Source organism: Aulonocara sp. 'chitande type north' Nkhata Bay, linkage group LG3 (assembly GCF_057382095.1).
Source record: "Aulonocara sp. 'chitande type north' Nkhata Bay isolate Kocher_YH1m ecotype deep benthic linkage group LG3, A_spYH_male_GT1.1, whole genome shotgun sequence".
Taxonomy (NCBI): domain Eukaryota; kingdom Metazoa; phylum Chordata; class Actinopteri; order Cichliformes; family Cichlidae; genus Aulonocara; species Aulonocara sp. 'chitande type north' Nkhata Bay.
The window spans coordinates 135,511-162,285 of NC_141346.1; the positions used below are offsets into that span (position 1 = coordinate 135,511).

The following is a 26,775-nucleotide window of genomic DNA, read 5'->3' on the forward strand; positions in this document are numbered from 1 at the left end:
AGATAGCCATCTCTCCTAATCTGTGTTTATGGAGGCATGTGTTCTGTCTACAATAAAATAACTCTCTGAATGTTGAACCTTGTTATCCAGTGTTTTTCTGTTGTATTTATCCCCCCTTGCCTCACAGCACAGGTCTGAGAGAGATCATTTTTACAACTAACAGTCTGAGATCACCCGGACAGGTAGAATCTCAGCCATGATAAAACCTTTCCCATAACTCTGGTAAGATGTTCTAGTCTATACCAAAAAAATACAGTCATCCACAGTGGCTTCATGTGTCTGGCCCGTCGGTGTGTGGGAGCTGAGTCTTCAGTCCTGCAGAGAATCCGGTTGTTCAGTGATGACGCGACGAATCCTACTTCCGGGTCTAAAGTAGTCTGCGTTTAATATGGCTTTTGTGTTGTTAACATGTTTAATGTTATGTATTTTCTTCTATTTGATCTCAAAAAGCTCCTAAAACAGTCAGCGACCACTGTTGACCTCCCTCTGCTTTTATTACCACTAATCATTTATTTAAGCTCAGTTTTTAAAACCTTAGGATGTAACTACAGCCCAGCTAGGGTTGCCAACCGTTCCTTAAAATACGGAATCGTCCCGTATTTCGAAACAAAAGTACACGTCCTGTATTGAGCTAATAAGGGACGCACTTTGTCCCGTAATACAGTGAGAATCAAAAGTAGTCTATAAATTTTTATGGAATTAACGCTTTGTTTGAAAACATAATTCCCAGCCCCTCTCCTGCTTTGTGACCAATGAGCTGACAGCACACTTATGACAATTCGAGTATGACAATTCAGATTACCGCTCATCTCATTGGTCGAGGAATGGTCGCTTGCGGAGAAAATACCGGAAGACAACAGATGACCACAACAACAAGCATGGCCAACAGGGAAACAAACGCCGACACTGCGGTGCAAGTCTCGGACGTCAGTACACCTAATGCTGGGCAGACACTGTGCGATTTTTTCAGTCACGTTATTCAGCTCCTGCTCAAACTGCACGATTGACTTGCAGGGGTTAGAGGTTCGTAGGTCACGTAGCTCTGATGCGACCTGAGTGCTCACACTGTGCCAACATAAAATGAAGGTTATAACAGAAAATCTGTCGCGCTCTCTCTCGCTCTCTGTCTTTCACTCACACAGACACACCACCATCAACTTTGTTAAATTGCTAATGAAAAACATTGATCAGGCAGCTGTGATTGAGCAGCAGTGTAAATCCAACTATTTTCACGGTTGTTGTGGTCGTGATAATTTTGTGATGCCACATGGAAAAGGCTCGGATGAGCTTTCCAAAGTTCTACAAGTTGTGCCTCCATCGCTTGTGTCCAGATCACAGGCTGCACAGCCGTGCTGCTCCGTCTTTTTCACCGACGTTTACGTGTTTGCGCGTGAGCAGTGTGAGCGCCTGTGGTGACACCCTCACGAGCGATTGATGATCGGGAGCTGGTCGTGAGGTGTTAATCGCTTCTCGTTACCCCACGTACACTACACGATGCACGATGAAGGCCAAAATCGGTCCGATCACTCAAAAATCGGCTCAAAATGGGCCTAAAACCGCACAGTGTGAGCCCAGCATTAGAGCAGCAATGTTTGTTTCCCTCAGAGAAAGGGAAGAATGGGAAAAGGAAAACACCTGGCTGGAAAAAGTTAATATGGGCATGTGCAGTGAATATCAGCGCTATGTGGCCAGAAGTGTGATAATATAACTTATTTTGTGTAATAAACAACTGCAAGGATAGATGATTACAACAAATAGATGACTAATACATAAAAGTAATACATAGATGAATAATGATGATGAGCTATGATGCGTAATCATGGGAACAAGTGGGTTTACAAACAGGAGCAGCTGATTACTATTAGAAAAGCTGAAATAATACCTCAACTGAAGCCAATTGTACTAAATGCACTAAATGTGCACTGTTACAAGAATGTTTTTCTTTCTATTGTTTTCTATTATTTTAAGTTAAGCAGGACAGAGTTCTTTTAAAGAAAGATTTACTTATATTCTCAAAAGTTAAGCATGACAGGCTTCTGTTTAAGAAGGAGACCTGTTTTACTGTGTTAATGTTGTAATTTTGAGCTAAAAATAAATGGCTAAATGATCATTTGTTTCACATGTGTTCATATCACAAAGAATAGAATATGCATCTGCTTAAATCAACTTCAAGTCAAATGGTTAAAAAAATAATTTCACACACAAAAAAGAGCTAGAAAATTCACCACACTGGGAAGGGTGAAGACAACTGGGTCGCCCGGCCCTGGCCACGAGGTGTCCCTTATTTATTTTTCAGGGAGTTGGCAACCCTAAGCCCAGCCCATGCAGCAGTATATGAATGACTAACCTCGTATTGTGGATGGATTATCTCAGTTGTTCTCCTGGCTGAAGTTTGGTCCTTTTACAACATCCTGCCATGCGATTACATTTGTTCCTGACCACCCAGAACACTCACGTTAACTTTTATTGAGTGGAAAAAAAGTTAGCTTGTTTATATTATGCTAACATAGCTGTGTCGCTAGCGGTCACGTAGCACATCATTAAATACCAGCTAGCCCAACTTCAGTAACCCTACAAACGTCACTGCTGTTTAGTTTTCTGTCTTCATTTATGCTGGAAGTGATAGCAGAGCTGTACATTTTAATTTGTTTCCAAAACCCCGCAGTCAGGACATGCTATATTGTATTTAGATAGAAGCTAGCGAGCTAACATCCTGCTAACTTCTAACTCCGTTAAATGTCATAAATTCCGTTTTCATGGATGCCTGGATGTTAAACTCAATTGTTACACCTGGTAGAGCAGAATGCTGATCATTTTATTAAAGATGAAAGACTTTAGACAGTTTTTCAACTCTCAGTAATGCCATAGTGATCGTTTGATATATGGACCTGCAGCGGAGTTTAGGCCCAGACATGGCTAGTGATGTCAGACTGAACAACCGGATACATACAGGAAGAGGTGGAACTTCATTTTTATGGGCACACAATCGGCCTATCACATGCAAAGACTGAGATCACACCATTATGTGAAAGAAGGGCAGACGTTCTGAAGACGGTGGTACAGGCCAGGTATGCAGAGAGACGGGGAGCCGCATTTAAATGCAAGCGTGTCAGAAAAAGTAACAAGTGAACACATAAAATGAGCAGCATCTGACTACATTTCACTGATGTTGGAGACTGCAAAGCTGAATGCAGGATTTATAAAATTAGGAGATGGATAATGTGATACGCATTTTTATTTTTTAGCCATTTTCCATTGTGGAGAATAAAAGGTTTCAAACTTTTCCAGGCTTTAAACCTCATACGTTCTCCCTATTAGCAGTGAATGCATAAAAACAAGGCTTTTATGAAAACACTGAATGAAAAATTTCTTCTTGAAAAAGACTAAATGTACAGTTCAGTATTGAATATTACATAAAATAAACTATGTACAAAGTGTCTTTAAATGGCAGAGATGCAGAAATGTGTGCATGTAACACAGAGGTATTGCTCGTGTCTGCGTGCATAAATGAGTCACTGGCCTGAATGTGGCATGAAGCCATTTATAATTCTTACTCAATTTGATCTGCTGCTCACCACAAACAAGCAAGTAGAAAAAGTTTTTGGACTTTTATTTATATTTTCACAGGTTTTACACTTTTTCCTACTGATAAAAACCTCCCGTATGATCATTCATACTACACAAAGTAATTATGAAATAAACAATTAACTTGTAGAACCAAAATGTTCCCGGTATTTGAGGCAAGAGGGAGTATGTTATGTTATGTGAAGGTGCAGCCAGAGCTCTGTTCTTGTTGTGTTTCTGGGTGTAAAATAAAGGACTTCACATTTAACTTTAACTTGTGATCTCCTCATAAAAAATCTGCGTAACATGTCTCTGCAGCAGCAGGAGACAATAAACATGTGACAGTATGTTGTGGTCAGATCTTCTTGCTTTGTCTGTGTAAAAGGAAGGAAGCAAAAACTTATAAAAAGTGTTTGTGGTCTTCACAGCTCTTTGGTATCTGCTATGCTGCTGCTTCACTCGCTGTCTTTACAGAAAGTTGTAGAAGTTTTCAGACGTGTCACTGCTGGATGTGAGGATGGGAGCCACTTTGCTCTGTGAGCTGGGCCTATTCTGTGAGTACATCACTGACTCCTATTGTTTGATTCATACTGATCCATAAACATGTTTTAGTAAGAAGAACAGAGCATCAGTCGTTTGTACCATTTCAGGTCATGTGATCAGAGGACTCATGTTTGTTACCAACATGTTTGTTTGTAGACTGGATTAGATTTTAGTGGACTGACTTAGATCAGAGTGGAGCTGGTTTAGTTTATCTAAGAAAGGTTTGTTTAGTTTGATAATGTCTGAAGTCTCTGTCTTTATTGTAGTGCTCTGTACACTCCTCTGCACTGGACACACTCAAGGTGACTGAACAGTTTTCACTTTTTTTTTTTTACTTCTTTTTATTCATTTAGTAAAGATTCATCTTAGCCTACTGCATCAGTTTTAAGCACTTTCTGGTTTTGCTCATTTTTGCAACACATTTATATTTTTTATGAACATGTTGCTTCTTGACTAAATAAAATGTTTCAATGTTTCAGATTGTTAACGATGTGGTTGTGTTGGATTCTAGATGCTGTGCTAACGATTGAACCCAACTGGTCCAGTTTTTTCATTGGGGAGTTCATTGTCTTCAAATGTGACATGAATGAAGGAAAAGACACTGACTGGAAATATATAATCAAGAAGGATGGTCAAGAATTTATCCGCTACAGTGATTACAAAAACCACAGATTAAAATGTACAATTACAGGTCACAGTGGTGAATATCAGTGCTCTGGTCACAGGACGAGCAACAGTTATACAAAGAACAGTAATACTGTCTCTATAACTGTATTAGGTAAGTCCTCAGTGACCAACAGCATAAATTTATGATCCTGTACATTTAAATGTTGTCACATCAGAGGTAATGAGCAGACCCAAACTCTTCCAAACAAAGACAGTGAGTTTATTTACAGTGATAAATAGTGACAAAATAATATGCAAATCCCAGTGTTGTGCCAAAAAGTGGTTGTTTTTCAAGTATCTTTATAACTCTGTGTTATTGTGCTTACATTATAACCAATCCGGTCCTTTATGTCCACTTCGTCAGGCAGGACAATGGAAAAACAGTTATATTCTGTTTATTTAGAGATATACACCCTGCCTCTGTTACCATGTTGAGAAAGACAGCAAAAAATCAAAGAGCAGAAAATATGATGAAGAAGAATTTTGAAGATTTTCCTGCAAGTAGCAGGTTTTATGACATTAACACATGCTTCTTTTTTTTTTTTAATGTATGTATCTGTTTTTCTTTAATTTTTATAACAGCAGATAAACCCAGGGCCACACTGACAGCAGGAACAACAATCATACCAGTAGGGGGCAGTGTGACACTGACCTGCTCTGTGCAGAGCTCTGATGGATGGAAATATGAGTGGTTCAGACGAACCCAAAGAATCTCTGAACTTCAAATCAGAGATCAACAAAACAGAGATATCAGAGTATCTCAAGGAGGAATCTACAGCTGCAGAGGAACAAGAGGAAACCCAGCTTACTACACTGATAGAAGTGATGATGTCACCATTGAGAAAACCTGTGAGTTTAGTATGAAATATACATTCACTCATGATTATCAAATGATGCTAAGGTTCCTCTGTTGATTTCATGTTTCTATTTTTTATCTTAACTGTTAATATGTTTGAACAGTTTCCAATAAAGTTGTTGTAAAACAACAACCCAACTGGCCTCAGATATTCAGAGGTGAGACGATCACTCTGACATGTGAGGTGCAGGAAGGAGGTGAAACCACTGAGTGGGAATATAAATGGAGAGGACCCAGGACACTCAAAGTGTGGACACGCAATAATGATGTGACATTCAGAGTTTCTGAGTCCAGCAGTGGAGACTACATGTGTAAGAGTCGACGCAGAGATGACTCATATTCTTCAACAGAGTGGAGTGAAGCCTTCACATTGTCAGCATCAAGTAAGTCATGTTTGTTGTGTGAGCCCAGGATGAATTCAATGGTCTACAAAGGATGTTACATTGTTACATTGTTACAAAGAGCTGCAGCTGATAGTAGCTCATTGTTGGCAGTTTGTCACCACTTTGTCTCCTGAACTTTCAGCTGGTATAGGGACAGCAATGCTGACCTGCTGCTCCATAACCTGAGTACAATAATGATATAAATAATGATAAAAAAAAATGTTTTTTGTAAGTAGGGAGGCAAATTTGGTTTGTGTGTGTGCATGTGTGTGTGTGTACATGTTTAGACATCTTTGTAAAGACAAAAAATTGGCATGCTACTATATTTGTGGGGACCAAGAGTCCATTGTGGGGACAAAATGCTCGTCCCTGCAAGTTTGAAGGTATTTCTAAGACTCAAAATGTGGTTTTAGTGTCAGGGTTACAATTAGGTTATGGTTAGGTTTAGGCTAAGGTTCAGGATTAGGCCTTCAATTTTTCAATTAGATGTCCTCACTAAGATATGACAATGAGTAGGGATGGGTACCGGTGTCCGGTGCCATCTGACATAAACGGTAGTAACCAGACCGAAAAGCAGCGCACATTTCGGTGCTTTATTTCGGTGCTTTTTTTTCCTGAGCTGTGATACACTTCTAGCCAATCATTTTACGTTTCCGAGGATAGTAGGCGGGGCCAGCTACGTACGTTCTGTTAGAGCAGAGCTACAGATTAAAAATGTCCAAGGCGAAGCGGTCAAAAGTCTGGCTGTACTTCATAGCAAAATATGCAAACTCAGCAGCAACAAGTGCTTTAAGCTGACACTGTGATACTGTCAAAGGAGGTAACACCTCAAATCCGATGAAACACCTGGCGACGCATAGCGTTTTTTTTAAAAGCCCAGAAATGCGCCGTATTTGATAGCTTGCTGCGAGACCTCACACCGAGCACATCTACTGCGGGTGGGTTGCCTGTTATCGGACCCGGAGTTAGCAACATCCCCCAAGAACCCGAAGAGGAGAGTCCTGACCCCTAGCCCTGCCAGTGTAGCAGAAATGATGACGGATGATGGCAGCAGCAGCCGTTCTTCTCTGCGTGAGTAGCTAATTTACGTTGAGTAGGCTAACCACGTTATTACATTAATGCATGTAAGGTGAACTAGCAAACATCATCATAGCTACATGCGGCTGTCCTCTTGTTTGATGGCAGATACTCCCTTCACCCTGGCTAAAAAGGCTAAAATGACCAAAGAAAAAGTGGAAAACAGTTAAACATGAGAGGTTTAGGACAAAGTTTGTGTTTTTTCCATTGTTTAAGCACTGCTTCCAGCCAAGAGTGATACCATATATGCCCCATAGCTGCAGAAAAGGCTAACATTGTTATATTTTTACAAAAAACAGCTGAACATGAGAGGTTTTTGGACCAATTTTGTGTTCTCCATTCTTTAAGCACCGGTTTGAGCACCGTTTGAGCACCGGCACCGTTTCAAAAGTACCGATTTGGCACCGGTATCGGATAAAACCTAAACGATACCCATCCCTAACAATGAGTGTGTGTGTCTGTTCCTGTCTATCTATCATTGTGAGGACCGAAATCTGCATTCTACTATACATGTGAGGACCAACAGTCATTTGTGAGGACACACACCTGAAGGCTGAAAATGTGGTTTTAGTGTCAGGGTTACAATTAGGTTATGGTTAGGTTTAGGCTAAGGATCAAGGTTAGGCATTCATTTTTAATGGTTATGGTTAGGGTAAGGGGTTAGGGCAAACATTATGTCAATGAAGGTCCTCACTAAGATAGCTGAACGAGCGTGTGTTTGTGTGTCTTGTGTAAATGTTGATACTAAGGTAAAAAAAAAGTGTAATGTGATCTGCAGGAAGTTACAGCGAGATGAGCAGGATTTTCTTTCCTCTTACAGGAAGGCAAGTGTTGATTTCTTCTCATGATGCAGGACGAAGTTGTCTAGCTAAACTGTTGCAGTCTATAAATGGAAAAAAAGCATCAAAATGAAACTATGTAAAAGGCATTACAGCTATGTATTAGAGGAATGAGTGTGTGAGAGGCGATGACATCAGTGTTAACACAGTTTGGGCCATTGCACTATGTTGCATATACTCACACTGTTACAATTTGGTAATTGGAGGAGGAAGACCAGAAGAAAAATGCAAAATGAAGGCACATAACATCAGGGTAGTGTAATCCTGGCCTGTGTGTGGTGTAATATCTATTTTCTTTCTGTCTTTGTTTAAACTCAACAGCAGATCACCCAAAGGCCCAAATAACTATTGATGTGAGAGACATTCCAGTAGGGGGCAGTGTGACCCTTAGCTGCTCAGTGAACTCATCATCTGGATGGAAATACTACTGGTACAGAGATGTGAACTCATCTGAACCTCTGACCACACAAGATGCTGTTCAGATGCAGATGCAGTTCCCTTCAGAAGGACAAATCAGTGTCTCACAGGAAGGACTCTACAGGTGCAGAGGAGGAAGAGGACACCCAGTCTACTACACAGAGTACAGTGATCCACTCATCATTGATGAAAATGGTGAGCTTTTCATCAGTGAGTGTCATAGAAAGACAAAATGTAGAAACGTTTTTTATTTTCAGTTTTATGCCTGGATCAGTAAGTCACAGTTTTTGAGATATTGCAACACATTTGGCCTCAAATACGCAGACTAGTCAAGATAATAATCAGATGTGAGATCCTGGAGAAGACACTGAGTGGGAGTGTGAAGGGAGAAAGTTAGTGTCAGTTTTGCAAAGAACAAAAGGAAGCTGATATTTCACCCCTTTGTGCTTACACTGTGCTTATAAACACTAAACACTAAAATAGCAGCTTTAAAAATGCTTCTGTTCACAAGGACGATGGCATTTTACAGTAATATAATGCAGTGGATAAGGAGCGGGACTAGAACTAGATTCTGAATGTAACAAAGATTGGCCTGAGTGATGTCAAACTGAAGTATTTCACTCAGGTGTGTTGAAGACTGTAGAGAACTTTTCATTCTGAGGAAAAGTTTCAAGATGGTAGCAGTTAATGTTTCTTTTTTTTTCACAACAGATGTGCTCGATCCTGAAAGCTCTTCATTTGTTGTTCTGATGATCTTTAGACTAATGATCGTTTTCATGTTCCTCCTGTTCTTGTTGTATTGCTGCACAAAGTCAAAAGGTGAGTGTGGTTTTTCTTCTGATATTAAATATTTTACTTTTTAAGTACAGTACTGTGCACAGGTCATGAGCCATCCCTCATTTCTTAATATTTTGCTAAGAAAATGGGAAACAGTTGCAGTAATCTAGTGAAACATGTAAACATAAATGGAAATCTAGCAAATAAAATAAAAACAATGTGGATAAATAACAACTAAGAAGTCAGATGTTTTCCAAATGTTATTTCATGGTGGATCAAACTCTGACGGTCCTTTTCTGTTCATAATTCATCAATTTTAACAAGATCTCCAACAATGTCAAATTTGTATTCATCGTGTCATCAGAGCCATTCCCACTGATTTTCAGCCCAGTTCTTTTGACATTTGGTGGAACTCAGCCTTTTCTTTGTTTTTCTTCCTTAATTCTTCGCAGCCACCCTTCCACTGAGACCATTTCTGATGAGGCTTCATTGAACAGTAAAAGATTCAGCTGAAGGTTCAGATGCATCATCAGGTGCTGTGTCAGGTCTTTGCTGCATATAAAGAGATGAAGGGTGGCTGAAGACTTTTGCACCACACAGATGCAGCATGTGGCCCTAAAGTGGAAACAGCTATGTATAATAGATGACCATGTAAAAGCAAATGCCTTTTTAAAAGTTTCTAATAAAGGTTTTGCGGATGAGGGTCAGCCTGGATGAAAACCAGGCTGAGTTATGGACTCCTCTTGTCTTCACAGTTAGTTTTTCCATCAAGTTTAAACTATTCTGATGCTTTTTGTAACACAACTGTACTGATTACATCTGCTGCAGCTCTGACACTGTTGAATTAAACAAAGCCAAGTTAATAATATTTAATTTAAATGTGTTTAAGTTAGTATCACAGACATCAGGTGACCTGCAGGTGATCATTGTGTCTATGAGTCAGAGTTCGTGATACACTTTTATTAATTTAAAGTAGTTGTAGAAGCTTTGTGGTTATCATTAAAATCAATGTTAACATTTTTTTTTTCAGGTTGACCGGAAGTTAATTATCCATCCTGGGATTCAGCTCAAAGTCATTAACAAAAAAACATGAGTACACAAAAAAAGTGATAATAAACATGAAAATAATAATTATGATCACTAATAATGACAGAGGCTGTTTATTAGGGACAAGAATCTTGAGAAGTCTTTGTTAATAGTCTTTCATTTATTGTCTTAATTTTCCTGTTTTTATTGTAAAGCACTTTGGTGTACCGCTGGTCTTTTAAACGTGCTATACAAATAAAGTTTGTGACAAAGTGGGTGAGAAGACCATTTGTCTATATTCTTAGTTAACATTCTTGCTTTGATTTAACCATATTTCACATGTAATCTGCAAGAGGCAAACATCTACTATCCCAGGTTTGTTTATGTTGTGCACTTTTACAGATTATATAATATCTTGGTTTAAATCAATTCCTACAAGTTTAAGTTAACATGTTCTTTATTTCAACTGTTAATTTGTATTGTTTAGAACTTGCCTTACCTACCTGTCTTCCAGAAACAAAAGGAGGAAATGTAGTTTTACTTCCTGCTTTATACCTTCTGGGTTCATCTGGGGTCACAGGAAGAGACCAAGTGCAGAAGGGGAAGAACTCTTATAATTTAATAAAGTTTATTTTACAGGGTTTATGAAGAAATAGATTTATTGTTGTAATATGTATTGATTACACCACAGAGTTCATGTTGCCAGTAAAGAGGAGTAGTAGAGGTTTGAATATAATCATGTTCATCTTACCTACCTACTGAATGGAATAGTCCAGAGGAGAAATTGTTTGGTTAAGTGGACTATTTAAGCAGAAGAACTCAGGTGTTTTGAGAGAAAGGTTCAGGTCAGTGTAGCTGTGTGCAGGTTGACCTTAATTTCAGTTGATTTAAGTTCAGTTATGTTTATTTGAACTGAGTTAATTATAGAGTTGAGTTTCTTATTTGTTTCTTTGTAAATACTGTTTGGGTCACAAAATGGTGAAAATGCGAAATGACGCGCAGCTGCACTACAGCGATGTTAAAGCGGCAGAGTTTACTTCTACGTTTAGAAGACAAATTATTGAAATTAAATAATGATATTCAGCGAGTTTAATTATTTTACAATGTAACGCAAGTGCATTGTAAGTAACTGTAATTAAAATACCTAAAAATGAACAGTAATCAGTTACTCTACTTTTTCAGTCGAAAAGTAATTTAATTACAGTAATGCCTTACTTAGTAACATGTTACACCCAACACTGCTTGTTCACTAGTGACGGGAGAAGGAAGCCGGAGATCGACCGGTCTGTTGTGGTGAAGAGGGAGCTGAGTGTAAAAGCGAAGCTCTCAATTTACCGGTCGATCTACGTCCCTACCTTCTAACTATGGTCACGAGTTGTGGGTAGTGACCGAAAGAATGAGATTGCGGATACAATCAGCAGAAATTAGCTTCCTCCAAAGGGTGGCTGGCCTTCCTTAGAGATAGGGTGAGAGGTTCGGCCATCTGGGAGGGGCTCAGAGGAGGAGGTCCCGGGGCAGACCCAGGACACGCTGAAAAGATTTTATGTCTCAGCTGGCCTGGGAACACCTTGGTCAGCTGGAGGAGGTGGCTGGGGACAGGGAGGTCTGGGCTTCTCTGCCTGGCTGCTGCCAGATAAGTGGAAGAAGATGGATGGATGGTACATGGTCTGTGGACCACATTTGGTAATAAAAGGCACACACTGTGATTTTTGTTAACTTAACTTTTTGATAATTAAAAAAATAGTAAATGTTGTCTTATTCTTCTATCCATTCATGCATATTACAGAGTACAGATGATGCCTCAATCATATATAGCCAAAATTTGAAGGCAAAATTTGAAATGTGAAGGCAAAATTTTCCTGAGTATTTTATTATCTATTGGAATCTGGAATTTCATTGGCACTCTTAATGACATTATTTGTTAAACTGTTTAAAACAGGATTTGAATTAATGTTCATACACTATCTAAATCTATATTTAATTAATAATTTATAAATATACTCTTAAAGCATGACTCAGGCTCTAGTTACCTGATATTGTTCATCATTTTTAACTGCGTTTAATATTACCACAGACAATTTCCTGTTTCTTCTTTCAAATCAGATATGATATATCCATAGCTCTTTCCAAGCCATACACCATAGCTGGTTTCATTACCCTAAGTACCCTAAAGCAGATGACTCGTAATCTGGAGAGGAAATGGCGTGTCACAAATCTAGAGGATCATCATTTAGCCTGGAGAAATAGTTTGCTGCTTTATAAGAAAGCCCTCCGCAAAGCCAGAACATCTTACTATTCATCACTGATTGAAGAAAATAAGAACAACCCTAGGTTTCTCTTCAGCACTGTAGCCAGGCTGACAAAAAGTCAGAGCTCTTTTGAGCCAACCATCCCTTTAACGTTAACTAGTAATGACTTCATGAACTTCTTCACAAATAAAATTTTTATCATTAGAGAAAAAATTACCAATAATCATCCCACAGATGTAATATTATCTACAGCTACTCTTAGTACCATTGATATTAAGTTAGACTCTTTTTCTCCAATTGATCTTTCTGAGTTAACTTCAATAATTACTTCCTCCAAACCATCAACGTGTCTTTTAGACCCCATTCCTACAAAACTGCTCAAAGAAGTCCTGCCATTAATTAATTCTTCGATCTTAAATATGATCAACCTATCTCTAATAATCGGCTATGTACCACAGGCCTTCAAGCTGGCTGTAGTTAAACCTTTACTCAAAAAGCCATCTCTAGACCCAGCAGTCTTAGCTAATTATAGGCCAATCTCCAACCTTCCTTTCATATCAAAAATCCTTGAAAGAGTAGTTGTCAAACAGCTAACAGATCATCTGCAGAGGAATGGTTTATTTGAAGAGTTTCAGTCAGGTTTCAGAGCTCAGCACAGCACAGAAACAGCTTTAGTGAAGGTTACAAATGATCTTCTTATGGCCTCTGACAGTGGACTCATCTCTGTGCTTGTCCTGCTAGACCTCAGTGCAGCGTTCGATACTGTTGATCATAATATCCTATTAGAGCGATTAGAACATGCTGTAGGTATTACAAGTACTGCGCTGCAGTGGTTTGTATCATATCTATCTAATAGACTCCAATTCGTGCATGTAAATGGAGAGTCCTCTTCACACACTGAGGTTAATTATGGAGTTCCACAGGGTTCAGTGCTAGGACCAATTCTGTTTACATTATACATGCTTCCCTTAGGCAGTATCATTAGAAGACATAGCATACATTTTCACTGCTATGCAGATGACACCCAGCTCTATCTGTCCATGAAGCCAGATAACACACACCAATTAGTTAAACTGCAGGAATGTCTTAAAGACATAAAGACCTGGATGGCCGCTAACTTTCTGCTTCTTAATTCAGATAAAACTGAGGTTATTGTACTCGGCCCTGAAAATCTTAGAAATATGGTATCTAATCAGATTCTTACTCTGGATGGCATTACCTTGGCCTCCAGTAACGCGGTGAGGAACCTTGGAGTCATTTTTGACCAGGACATGTCCTTCAACGCACATATTAAACAAATATGTAAGACTGCTTTCTTCCATTTGCGCAACATCTCTAAAATTAGAAATATCCTGTCTCAGAGTGACGCTGAAAAACTAGTTCATGCATTTATTACTTCCAGGCTGGACTACTGTAATTCATTATTATCAGGATGTCCAAAAAACTCACTGAAAAGCCTTCAGCTAATCCAAAATGCTGCAGCAAGAGTCCTGACAGGGACTAGAAAGAGAGAGCATATTTCTCCTGTTTTGGCTTCCCTTCATTGGCTTCCTGTTAAATCCAGAATTGAATTCAAAATCCTGCTCCTCACATACAAGGTCTTAAATAATCAGGCCCCATCTTATCTTAATGACCTTGTAGTACCATATCACCCTATTAGAGCGCTCCGCTCTCGCTCTGCAGGCCTACTTGTTGTTCCTAGAGTATTTAAAAGTAGAATGGGAGGGAGAGCCTTCAGTTTTCAGGCCCCTCTTCTGTGGAACCAGCTTCCAGTTTGGATTCGGGAGACAGACACTATCTCTACTTTTAAGATTAGGCTTAAAACTTTCCTTTTTTCTAAAGCATATAGTTAGGGCTGGACCAGGTGACCCTGAATCCTCCCTTTGTTATGCTGCAATAGATGTAGGCTGCCGGGGGATTCCCATGATGCATTGAGTTTTTCCTTTCCAGTCACCTTTCTCACTCACTATGTATTAATAGACCTCTCTGCATTGAATCATATCTGTTATTAACCTCTGTCTCTCTTCCACAGCATGTCTTTATCCTGTCTTCCTTCTCTCACCCCAACCGGTCGCAGCAGATGGCCGCCCCTCCCTGAGCCTGGTTCTGCCGGAGGTTTCTTCCTGTTAAAAGGGAGTTTTTCCTTCCCACTGTCGCCAAAGTGCTTGCTCATAGGGGGTCATATGATTGTTGGGTTTTTCTCTGTATCTATGAAGCGCCTTGAGGCGACTTTTGTTGTGATTTGGCGCTATATAAATAAAATTGAATTGAATTGAATTGAATTGAATTACCATCTTGTGTTCTAAAATGCACTCATGAAACTTGGGTTTTAAAATACTGAAAGATTTTAAAAGTGGTTGAAAGTAAAGCAAAAGGTTTACCTAAACAGGTGACAGTTTTATAATCCATGCATGAAAACCTCAAACAAAGAGTCAGTAAATAGCATCAGTTTCTCTATACAAAAACTGAGCAATATGTTGGACATAATTATGAAACTGAAAGTAGGCTTTATGCAATTAAAAACAATGAAAAATGAAAACATTTTAATTATGTGTAAATATTTTTTAATCAAGTAACTTATTTTAAGTGCGTTACATTTGGCATGTGGAAGTCTTTTCTTGGCTCTTGACGGAGGCGGCTGCACTTTCTCCTTCTCCCTCTCCCTTATCTTTCCTGCTTGGCTTCTCATGTCTTTTGCATAGTCTCGCTTATTCTCTATCCCTAAGAGAGTCTTCCAGACTTGTTCTCTAAAAACCTAAAGAAGAATTATGGATTTGATCAACAGGTCCCTTAACGAAACTGAAAAACTGATTGTCCCGCGGAGACATTTGCTGCCAGATACTCAATGGTTGCTTACGTCATGTGTCTGACAACACTCTCGATGGAGGACATTGAAAGACATCTACCAATTCAGAACCATGATAACAGAGTTCTGGCTGATTGGAGCTGGCTTATCGAAGTACAAGAATCGGCTAGAGCTGTTTAAAATCCCACAAGGCTGGCCGACATGATAGATGATGGGCAGGGCTGTGAGTACTCAGACTGTGTTTATTGAAAGCAATATGGACAAGATCTTGGAGAAGAAGAACGGGAATTGAGAGACCTGGTGACCAGTGACGGACATTAGACCAACTGGAAAACTGGAAGCAGTTTGTTCACGCTAACCAAAACAACTACCATCTTCATCTAATGCGACCCCCCTGGCACCAGCTGGATGCTCAAGGCAAAAGCTGACGGTCAAAACTCTCCTTTAGATAACAAGACTGTTGATGTGACTCTCTCCCTCCTCAATCAAGGCCAGCCGCGTCAACTGAAGATTGTTGACTTTTGCCCAAGCGAGTGAAGGGCCACTTTCTCTTGGCTGAACACGGAACACACACACACACACACACACGCATGTACACTGACACAGACACCCCCTCCCCCCCATGTTGTTTCCTCATGTTGTGCATTTTCCATTGTTTTGGTTCTGGGTCACTGCTCGTGCAGTCAACTGGCCAGTGCTACCAGGCCTGACCTGTTTCCCCATAGTGATGGGTCGTTTGCGAACGAAATGGCTCTTAGAGCCGGCTCTTTGACGTGAACGACGCGAGCCGGCTCCTTATCGCGAGCCATCACGTGGTTTGTTTGTTTTTTTCTCTCAGCCTCTCTCTTGCACTTCTTTTCCGCTTCGCTCCGCCGCTGGGCAGAGGGGGGAGGGGCGGTAGTTACACTGAGTAGCACAGGAACAGAGCCAGAGGGAGAGAGAGAGAAAGAGAGCCAGGGACAACAGCGTCACATTAGAAAGGTATAGTAATCATTCACAACTATTTTCGGTTGCAGATGATAAAGGATTCAGAAAGTTTATTCATGCAGGTCCATATGACAGAGAATATGCATGTTCTTTTTGTTTTCATATTATAATTTATATTTAATTGTGTTGTGGTTTGCAGTGTTTTGTGTTGTTTCACTTTAAATTTGTAAAAGGAAAAAGCTGAAAATTTAAATAGTTAAAAGTTGAAATGTGAATAGTTGATTTTTGTATTATATGATTTATTTATTACATTTTATGTGGAGTGAATAAATAAAAGTATATTTACAGTGGCCCCTAGAGACAAAGCACATACAAACTCCAAATCACGTACAAACTCTGAAGCACGTACAAACTCCAAAACACGTAAAAACACGTACAAACTCCGAAGCACGCAAAAACTCAGAAGCATATAAAAACTCAAAACACGTACAAAAGACAACAGAAGTGCTCCAGCATGCTGGGCGCAGTGTTGAGATTTTGTTACCTTGTGGCTACACAAGCCAGCAAGTACCAACGACCGGATTTGGTGTGTGGTAGTAACAGGTAAATGAACTTTTTTTAAAAATTATTTGAATATATGTGAGTGCTTGTGTATAAATACACAAACAATACACACATGCTTTCAATTGTGTAATTTAAGTGATCTAGTAGCTCTGCTTTGGAAGTTCAGTTCATGCTAGAAATGTGTTTTGGAGTTTGTACGTGTTTTGTCTCTAGGGGCCACCGCATATATTTATATATAAACATATATAAATAAAACTACTTTTTTTTTACGTTAGTAATTCCTTTTGTGCATAATTTTATATTGTTGTTAATAATAAATTAATTAAAGCAACAAAACAACCTGAAGAGCCGGTTTGGAGCTGAAAGAGCCGGCTCTTTTTAGTGAGCCGAACCGAAAGAGCCGGATCTCTAAAAAGAGCCGGAAATCCCATCACTACTTCCCCAGCGTGATGTTTCTGTATTGTATATCCATTTGGCAAGGTATCATCTATCTTAATTGCCTCTTGGGGATAAGTCTTTCTGACTCTGACTCTAAGAATCACTTGTGATTAAAAAAAAGAATTAAGTGGCACTATAAATGGTTTTAGAACATAACAAAGAACAAAATCAAGACAATAATGAGTGTGGGGAATCAGAATCAAAAACCAGTACGAAATCAATACATAAATATGAATAAAAGGTTGAAAATTCAGAAAGTTACTTTATTGTGGACAGCCTTTAACATTATAGAGGCCACATAAAAGCACAAGAATCCTTAACAAGGTAATAGAACAACTACAAACTTGTTTTTTGTTTTGTTTTTTTGTTTCTTTCAAGCTACAGGAATAGGCAGAGAAAGCTATTCTTCTTGCATTTTTAAAGCTCGTTTTTGCAAAACAAAGCACTTGGACTGCGATGTCCAAACCAGGCACATTTTACAATGCTTAAAAATGATTTGCATCTATTATTAGCACTTGGATTTCAGTTCATATCATTGCCTTATTTAATATTATATTGTATGAGTGCTACTTCCAACCTATAGTTTCCACCTAAATTCAGTGAGGTGAGAACCAATCTTTAAATAATCTGTTTCCATCCATCAGCGCTACAGTAAAGCAACATAGGTACTTCTGCAGTCAGCATCCTGGAAAGAGAAAAACATGTTTAACTTTTTGGTTTTTAACTATATTGACTATATTTCTTTCCACAATGATTAATATGTTTCAAATGAAAACTAGTTCAATTGCAGCATGGTGTATACAGTCTGCAGTGAGCATCTCTTACCCGTCTTCTCCATAGTTTCCAACTAACGCTGAAAGAGACTGCCATTTTTATCACTTTGCCAGCTGAGTTTGAAATCAGCCACCCCTTGATCTCTCAGGATGGTCTCCAACTTGAAGAAAAACATTATAAAAGAAAAGAGCTGTTTTTCATACTTGTTAGATTTACCACACATAGCTTTATGTCCCTGTCATGCAGGTAATAATCATATTTAAATGTTTTTAAATCATGTTAAAAGTGAAATTTCGTTATGTTTTGGAACAAAATAAAAAACTTTTGCTACTTTTCTTTACCTCTAATATTTTTTTCTGTAGATATTTTGTGTTTGTTGTGATGTGTTTGGTGTTTACTGTTGTTTTATGAACTCTTGCTGCACAACTTGTTTTCCATAATGCGACAGTAAAGATACAAGGAACCTAGAACCTACGTTTGTACCTTCATTAGGAGTTGACTGGAGGCAGCGGAGTCAGTGAGACCCACATCAGACTTCACCTTCATCCTTATGACCATCTTCTTTAGTTTGGCATCTGTAGAACACAAATAAAGAAATATGTCATTTATTGTTGTGATAATTATTATTATTATTTTTTAACCCACGTTTTGATGCTTTAATGAAAACAACAGTTGTATCACACTTATAAAGAAATTGATTTATTACTTGTCCATTTCAGGAACTTACCTCCTTGACAGATAAATGTTGCTTTCTTGTTACAGTCAGCTGGTATCCAGCGTCCCGTCTGTGATCCTTCCACAGAAACACAGTTTCCACTATAACTTCCGCCTCTTTTCCAGTACCTGAAGGAGGTCTTTGTTCCATCTGACCAAACCCAAGCATCTTTAAACAGACCAATCCACGCTTTGGTGGTAACTGCAGCAATCGCTGCATTTTCCTTGTCTGTAAGCACACATGCCAGATCAGTGTGATTCTGTCTGCACAGATCTTGACTGCTCTGCCAGGTTTGCCCCTGTGTGTAAACCACATACTTCTTGCTGCCATCCTGCTGAACTAGAGACACACAAGGGGAGAGGAGTAAAAAGGAGTTAGACTTGTTTTTTCTGCCAAGAAAAATAGTCAGGTAAGTGATTTAGAGCCAAATTACTAACAGCAGAGCCATGATGTTTCTGGTCATAAACACTTGGACCTGTTGTCCATATATGTGGACATCACATTTTGGGGTTGTCTACAAAATCTTGTTTTTTTTTTTTTTTATACAAGGGCCTGTTATCCACTTACGAGGACATTATACTGCCACAGTTTTATCAAACTTTAAAATGAATCAGGCCCTTGAAGAGCAAAATCAGGTTAAAAGATAATTCTTTGTTTTTACATTCATCAAGTCCCAATCAGCCCAAATAGCAAGGAGAAATTAAAAATGCATGCCATGAAAGAGTTCAGGTCTTAGGAGGTTAAAATATAAAGCGCCTTGAAGCAACTTTTTTTTAATGATTTGTTGCTATATAAATGAAATTAAATTTAACTGAAGTACAACTTAGGCTTGACCTGTATTATTTTGGTCAGTAGATCATTTGCTCTTTCATTAAGTCTGTTTGGCCACTGTAAGAGCCAATTAAAGGCTAGTTCACTGGTTCTGGTAAAAGGGGTTAAAAGGAGAAATATAAATTTTTTGTTGTTAAGTATAATTTTCAGATGATTTTCAAATACTGTTATGTTAAAAGCATATAATACAGAAATGTGAAATTCTGATGCGCTTTTTGGTAATTATGTGCTTAGATAGTTGGAAGTCGGATAAACTGGAAGCAACACAGTTTTTTCACCAAGTCTTGCAGTGTTAATTTACAGTTTCATTAAACATCTCCTTTGAAAGAAAAGTACCTGGTCTTGCCCATGTTTCAAATGCCTGTTGCTGGACTGACTTCTAAAAGAAGATGAGTGAAAAGGAGCCGGAGTGCCGCCATTGTAGCCACTAATCTACTGGTTTGCTCAGCCATTGTTTGGACGATGTTTGTCATTACTGAAATAAACTTGCTGTATCTTTGTTACATTAAAAATATTTTATATTTATTTTATTTTGTTTTGCTGGAATTCATCCTAAAGTTCACGCAAAAGCGCTGAGATGAACCTGAGGAGAAAATACAGACCTACCCAGAGAACAGCCAGAGTTGGTGGGATATTTTACATCCTTTTGGAAACATAGCTGTTGAGTTACTTCAGTCTGGACCACAACTGTTCGAATCAGCACAGTGAGTTCTCATAATCTCACCACTAGCAAATTATCATTTTGTGTGCTAGTCACTCGGTCACGTTTTCATTTTTGTTTTTAAATATTATATAGATTAAATTGATTATCATCAATAAAAATTTCATATTAACTCATTCACTGCCAGGGCTTTTGAGCATTCTTACTCATTTTTGATGAGCCACAGAAAACTGTGTTATGATCATATAAACGCTGAACCTACCAAAATGAAGAACAGACTCTCTTCTTCCATCCAAAAAAAAAAAGCTTGTTTCTACCATTTTCCATTCTTTAGTAATCAGCTCTAGAAGAGAGGTGGGTTCCACCAAAAATGCCTGTTTTGACCACAAAAAGGGAGAAAACGAGCTTTTTGTGAAAAATACATTTCAAGCAGTCTGATGTTCACTGACAAGCTGCCCGAGGTTGTATTCTAGCCCCTCCCATTGAAAAACGTAATTGACGTCTATAGACGTCCATGGCAGTGAATGAGTTAAAATTATGATCAATTATGATCACTCACAACAGTTTCAACTGTAATTGCAATTTACTCACTTTCATAACACACATAAGCTCTGGTTAAGTCACATGGAATATCATTCCAGAGGCCGTCATCTTGTATCTCTGCACACGACTCTTCCCCATTATAGTTGTCTGGTTGATGAAGGCTCCATTTGGTGAAGTCTGCTCTGCCACTCCCATCAGACCACAGCCACCTGTTGTTCTTTCCGTTGTAAAGTCCGATCCATGTGGCGGTCTTGTGACTGTCCAGTGTACTGACCAGCTGGTTTTCTTCATCCATGTTGTTTATGGTTGCCAGGTCAGTGTATTTTAATCTGCAGAAGCTCTGAGCCTCATACCAGGTTAGGGATTCATTGATAAAGTGGAACTGCACTAAAACACAAGATTATCCAGTCTTACACACAGACGCCAAGAAATAATTCCCAATTTGTTCCAATGACTTTATGTCATCATGGTCTTATTAAATAATTTTTTTTCTGAAAACATTTTAGAGTGTTGCCATATTTGTGCCAACGCAACTTTGAGAGATGAAGATAATGATGTAACCTGTACTTCCCTCAGGGGAAGTACAGGTTACATCACCCTGGACAGGTTGCCACTCCATCATAGAGACACACCTAACCATTCATGCTTAAGTTGGCCAATTTTGAATCACCAGCTAAAACACTATGTATGTCTGTGGATTGTGGGAGAAACCCAGAGTACCCAAAGACAGTACACACAAGCACAAGGTCAAACACGAACACATATAACAGAGAGTCCCAAGTGCCTGGGGATTCAAATCCAAAAACCTCTTGACGTGAAGCAATAGTAGTAACTGCTGTCTGCTTATCTAATCAGCCAATCACGTGTGTGTATCTCAATGCATTTAGACATGCAGAAATGGTCAAAATGACCGGCTGAAGTTCAACCTGAACATCAGAAAGAAGAAAAGGGGGATTTATGTAACTTTGAATTTTGCATGGTTGTTGATGCCACGTATTTCAGAAGCTGCTGATCTACTGAGATTGTCCCAAAGAACCATCTCTACTGTTTAACAGAGAATGATTAAAAAAAGAAAACAAAATTCAGTGGGACAAAGTTTTCTGCTGGGAAAATGCCTTGTTGATACGAGAGTTCAGAAGACAAAGGCCAGACTGCCCACAAAAACATTGAATGCTGAATACTGACCTGAAATACATGTATACTAAAATATTAACTGTATCAATGATTGAAAAATGCAAAATGCAATGACAACAAAATAAAAAGCAAACAAAAACACCAAAAACAAACAATGATCATGTGTGCTTATTTACCTGTTTTACTGGACCCTGTTGAAACCAGTGCCATCCTGGTGGTAGTCATCAAAAGCATTAGGAAACTTCCTGCAGCCCAAAACATGCAGAATAATAACTTGCTGTCATCCACTGAATGCACAAATATGTCATATGTTTTGGTTATGTATAATAAGGTGTACTATAAAGTTACAGAAGCAGTAGAAGCTGGCTAAATTATTTTAAAAGCAAAATAGGTAAACTTCCATCCCAATGACACAACTATAACTCTCCATTGATATTAATGACGCCAATTCATTGGACAACTTTAACATTTCCATAAAAGAAAAATATAGAAACAGACATTATATAATTTTTTCTATAGTTATGGTATTAAGGCTTTGGTATTATCATTATTATCTGCCTGAGTGCAAACTATCATATCAATTCTGTCGTCCACTCATGCCTGCTTGTTTGTTTCCCAGGTTGTTTCCCAAGATGCTTTTTTTGACAGGTCATTTAAATATACGAATTGCAATTGATTCATTTATTCTTGGATGAATTTTAAAAAAGTGATTTTGAGTTCACTAAATTTCTTCTTCATATACAAGATTTTGTATATGTAGACAAATTAGTCTGGAAACAAGAAATACACAAGCACTTTTTTCAATATACCAACTTTGAAATAAAGGCATACAGATTGGTTTTACTAAATTATATAAAAAATGATACATAGAGTTAAACCAGTGCCTGATATGTTCCACTGTATCTGGTGTAGTTTATCTATGCACCTACTGTAGATCTGAAGGTCCATTTACTTGTACATTATGCAAAGCAGTTTTGGAGAAACTGAAATGCATTTGGTTAAAAGTGCGTCATAGGAGATTTAAAGAACCACTGACAGTCATCAGGTGAGTCTAAGTGGAATGTAAGACATTAAGAAAATGTTACTACTATTTGGCTGAGGGTAATTGTACATTCAATTATACATTCAAAAGTCATTAGGATTCTTAAACCTGCTATATAAAGTTTACATACACAATGCTTAGACGCTAACCCATTAACGGAGATTTACCATTAATGCAGTTATGGCGTTAATGTCATTTTAATGAGATTAATGCTGACAACACTAATGCATAAATAACTTGGATTTAAGTCTTTAAGTCCTTTGACAAACCAAGTACACCCTATGATTTAATAAAATGGTCTGGCACTGATACGGCACCGTTCTAAATGATTTACGACAATCTATGCTGTGGAGCCATAGTCTAAATTAATCTATCTTGCATTCAGCTGTTATGTTATACTGGATTATCTCAACGACATCTCTGCACTGCCTGCACACAAGAGCTTGCCTGGTGTGATAGACAAAAGCATCCATCTGTCTTGTGCTCAGAGCTAATTCTAAGCACCATTTTTAGGATTCCATGATGGTTCTTCTACTTGCTCCTCTTCTTTTTTACTGCTTCCAAGGTATTCATTAAGCATGTGGTCAGTTGTGGCCATGATATTTCATCCTGGATACTGTTCTGACACTCACTAGTCCTAGGCCTCCTTCCTTCTGCTGAGCATAGTCTCAGGGTGATGGATTTAGGATGAAACCATCCAAGGACTTTTCTTGCCTTGATGGCCTCTAATGTTGTTTTCCACTTTCACATGGAATTCCCGGTGAAGTTTCTTAGTGTCCTAAAGCTCTTGTACATTTCCAGGCATTCCAGAATCCAAGTGCGTCCTGTATGACTGGGATTTTATCTGAATCAGTTTGCAGGTGCATCAGTCTAAGCCAAGTTGCCAAGAACTTTTTCTTCTGGAAACAAAGAAGTGTTTCGTTGCTTATCTAGAGTAACTTGTTTTTTAACTATAGTGATTTTGATTAATAAAACAAATAACAAAGTTGGGCTGTACCGAATTGGGTCACTACCTGCAATCATTGGAGCCTTGCTACTCATTAGCCATTCGTGACACTTTTCCAGCAATCAGTCATTCTTAATTTGCCCTGCTTGGTTTCATTAAACTTGAATGTCTGCTGCCATATGATATTCAGCTGAGTCATCAACACATTATATTTTTGAAAGACTTAGTCTTAAAGGCCATAGCGGGTGTAACTGTACTCAGTTACCTGTTGAATGTGACATCGTGGTCTCTGGAGTCAAAAGCCCAAAGAACATTCCTGCAATTCACAGAAAGAATTTAAATATGGCTGAAGTCAAATCCAAGAATTTCTTTGAATGGAAAATTATCCTTATTTGTTTACTCTCAAAGCCTACCAGGCAGATAATTGTTGTGTCATGCATTGCACCTACTATATTTACTTAAAAATATAACTATGAATAAATTCACAAAAATACGTGGTCATTTATTATTTGATAATCAAATGGTTTACAAAAGCACCATAAAAACAATGAAGCCAGCTTCAGTAAATTTCCGTTGTTTACATGTTGTGATCAGCGACTGGTTGCTCTTTGTAGATTTACACAACTGAATTCAGGAGGTTTCATAGATATCTTGGCTGATTTCCATTACTCTAACAGTATACTGTATAGAAAGACAGTATACAGCTGGCATAAAAGTGAATTCCACTTATGTCCGTAATAATATCTGTAACCATCAAATTAAGCTACTACAGTTGATGTAAACCACCACTGACCATGGGCACCACAGTCACTGTTACAATAAATTCACCACAGTACAACAAGCTAAGCTCTTTCCACCCGTACAAACTACCGAGTAGTTTCAGGCAGAATTTGAGTAACACATAGATATTATAGCCGAGTTTGTTTTGCAGGAATAGCTACTATGTGATCAGTTCATTTCAATTCCACTTTATTTATACAGTGCTAATTCACCAAAATAATAAATACAGAGAAAAACCCAACAGTCAAAATGATGACATTACATATAAGCTTTAAATTTGCAGTTTATCAAGCGTCACTCAGCTGTCCTTTCCTCTCTCTCCTATCCTGTCTTTTCTCAAATCTCCCTGTGTACAGCAGCTGGACCTTAAGCTGACAACACACTGTGCAACAAACTACACACAACAGTTTGTGTGTTTGCTAATATTTGTTAAAATGTTACATTTGAAATGACCTGACACTTAAAAAAAAGGTGACTCCCTATATGCGCCCTCCTCTTCTGTAGGGTGGGCTAGATTCTGAATTTACAGATACCTGCACTCTTTCTGGCCCACTTTGAGTCCCAAATATAAACGTTATAAACGAACCTAAAGTTACAAGTTGATTTTAAAAATACAAGAAGTAAAAAAATACTTGTTTAAAAGTGTAGGGAGTAAAGGCAAAAAGTTGTCAGAAAAATAAATACTCAAGTAAAGTACAGGTACCTGAAAAGTCGACAGTATTGAAGTACTTGTACTTCTGAGTATAATTATAATTGTGGGTTTATGTTCTAAAAACCTTACGAGAATACGTTCCAATTTTGAAAGCTAACAATTAAAGTAAAACATTAAAACTAAAAACAACTATTACTACCAGTAAAGCAACTAATAGAAATAAATAAATATTTGTACATGTAAAATTTGAATTTATAATCAAAGTTTAGAAAGTACCTGATCTGATGTGTTGTGTACTCTGTGGCTTCCCTGTAACATCTGTGGTGCAACGTGCCAAAACATTCACACCATATGGAAATCCATCACAGTGAGATGGATTTGCATACTCTGGTCTGGTGAGGTGATGTTGTTGGCACGTGCATTGTCAGGTACATCTGCTGTGTTTTGACTGTGAATCCTTCTGTGGAACTGAAGGTCAATGTATTTGTACGCAATGCAAAACAATTATGGAGAAGAGTTAAGGGAATTTAGTTACCACTTCCTGGCCGAGTTGTTGTCATTCCTAATTGTTTCCACTTTATTACAATACTACTAACTACAGGGGTTTTACCTTAAAATATAAAGCAGCTTTAGGTGGCTGTTGGTGGTATATAAATAAAACTGAACTGAATTTCATTTAATTAAATTTCACTGAACAATTGACTATGGAATATTTAGTAGTAACCAGTGTTGCTCAAGTTACTTGAAAAAGTAATCAGTAACTAATTACTGATTACTTCCCCAAAAAGTAATCCCTTTAATTTACTGATTACTTATTTTCAAAAGTAATTAGTTACTTAGTTACTTTTTAAAAACATGATTTACTACTTGAATAGGTAATAAAGCAATAGATCTTTCAGCTCAATTCGACTTTACTACTTTCTACTACTTTCTGCATAATCCATTATATAAAATGCAATCAAATGAAAAAAAAAGTCTAAAATTTTTTTATTAGTTTAAATCTTAACTTTATGCATCAAGCAAAAATCAAATTATATGCAACATTCTCTGACCGGAAGAAATTTGTTTAACATTTAAACCTATTTTCTCCACATTCCAGCACATAAAATAAAATATTTTTTGTGTTTACACTCAGTCTTTCAAATAGATGCAAGTAAAACACAGCAGAAAATAAATAAAATCAAAGACTCAGCGGTCCTGTTGCTCTGTTTTCACCTGTATAGCAGGCGGAGGTTTGTCCTGTAAAAAGAAGTTTTCTTCGCACGCAGTGAACAGCAGACACTAATGTTTTTGTCACTTTTTACGGAATCAAACTCAAAGTAAGGTCAGTACTTCCACGCTTTAAACGTGGCATGGTCATACTCTCTCTAGCACTCAATATATGATCTATTGTTGATCTGCACACAGCTGTTGTCACGCACGTCGCACTTGCTTACATCATTGTCATGAGACACTCACAAAAGAATCATGGTTTTAGTAACGTAGTAATGCAGCATGCTTACGGGTAAGTAACGGTAATTTAATTACCGTTTTTGCAATAGTAATCCCTAACTTTACTCATTACT

The 26,775-nt window shown here is 38.2% G+C and overlaps 2 protein-coding genes across 2 annotated transcripts; one reads left to right on the forward strand and one right to left on the reverse strand.

The window, feature by feature from the left end:
• Positions 1 to 4,016: 4,016 nt before the first annotated feature.
• LOC147333333 (Fc receptor-like protein 5) lies at positions 4,017 to 10,157 on the forward strand. The gene is made up of 8 exons (XM_086266180.1): positions 4,017 to 4,118; positions 4,374 to 4,409; positions 4,619 to 4,885; positions 5,356 to 5,622; positions 5,734 to 6,012; positions 8,250 to 8,540; positions 9,057 to 9,164; positions 10,153 to 10,157. The coding sequence occupies exons 1-8, from the start codon at positions 4,082 to 4,084 to the stop codon at positions 10,155 to 10,157; spliced, it is 1,290 nt and encodes a 429-aa protein (XP_086122306.1). The 5' UTR covers positions 4,017 to 4,081.
• A 7,273-nt stretch (positions 10,158 to 17,430) lies between these two features.
• On the reverse strand, positions 17,431 to 24,074 carry LOC147333334 (macrophage mannose receptor 1-like). The gene is made up of 7 exons (XM_086266538.1): positions 24,044 to 24,074; positions 21,967 to 22,035; positions 20,705 to 21,043; positions 18,634 to 18,960; positions 18,390 to 18,481; positions 17,958 to 18,066; positions 17,431 to 17,817 (listed from the first exon to the last, which is right to left on the reverse strand). Exons 1-6 carry the CDS (start codon positions 24,057 to 24,059, stop codon positions 17,980 to 17,982), a joined length of 930 nt encoding a protein of 309 aa, XP_086122664.1. The 5' UTR covers positions 24,060 to 24,074; the 3' UTR covers positions 17,431 to 17,817; positions 17,958 to 17,979.
• Between the last annotated feature and the right edge of the window lie 2,701 nt (positions 24,075 to 26,775).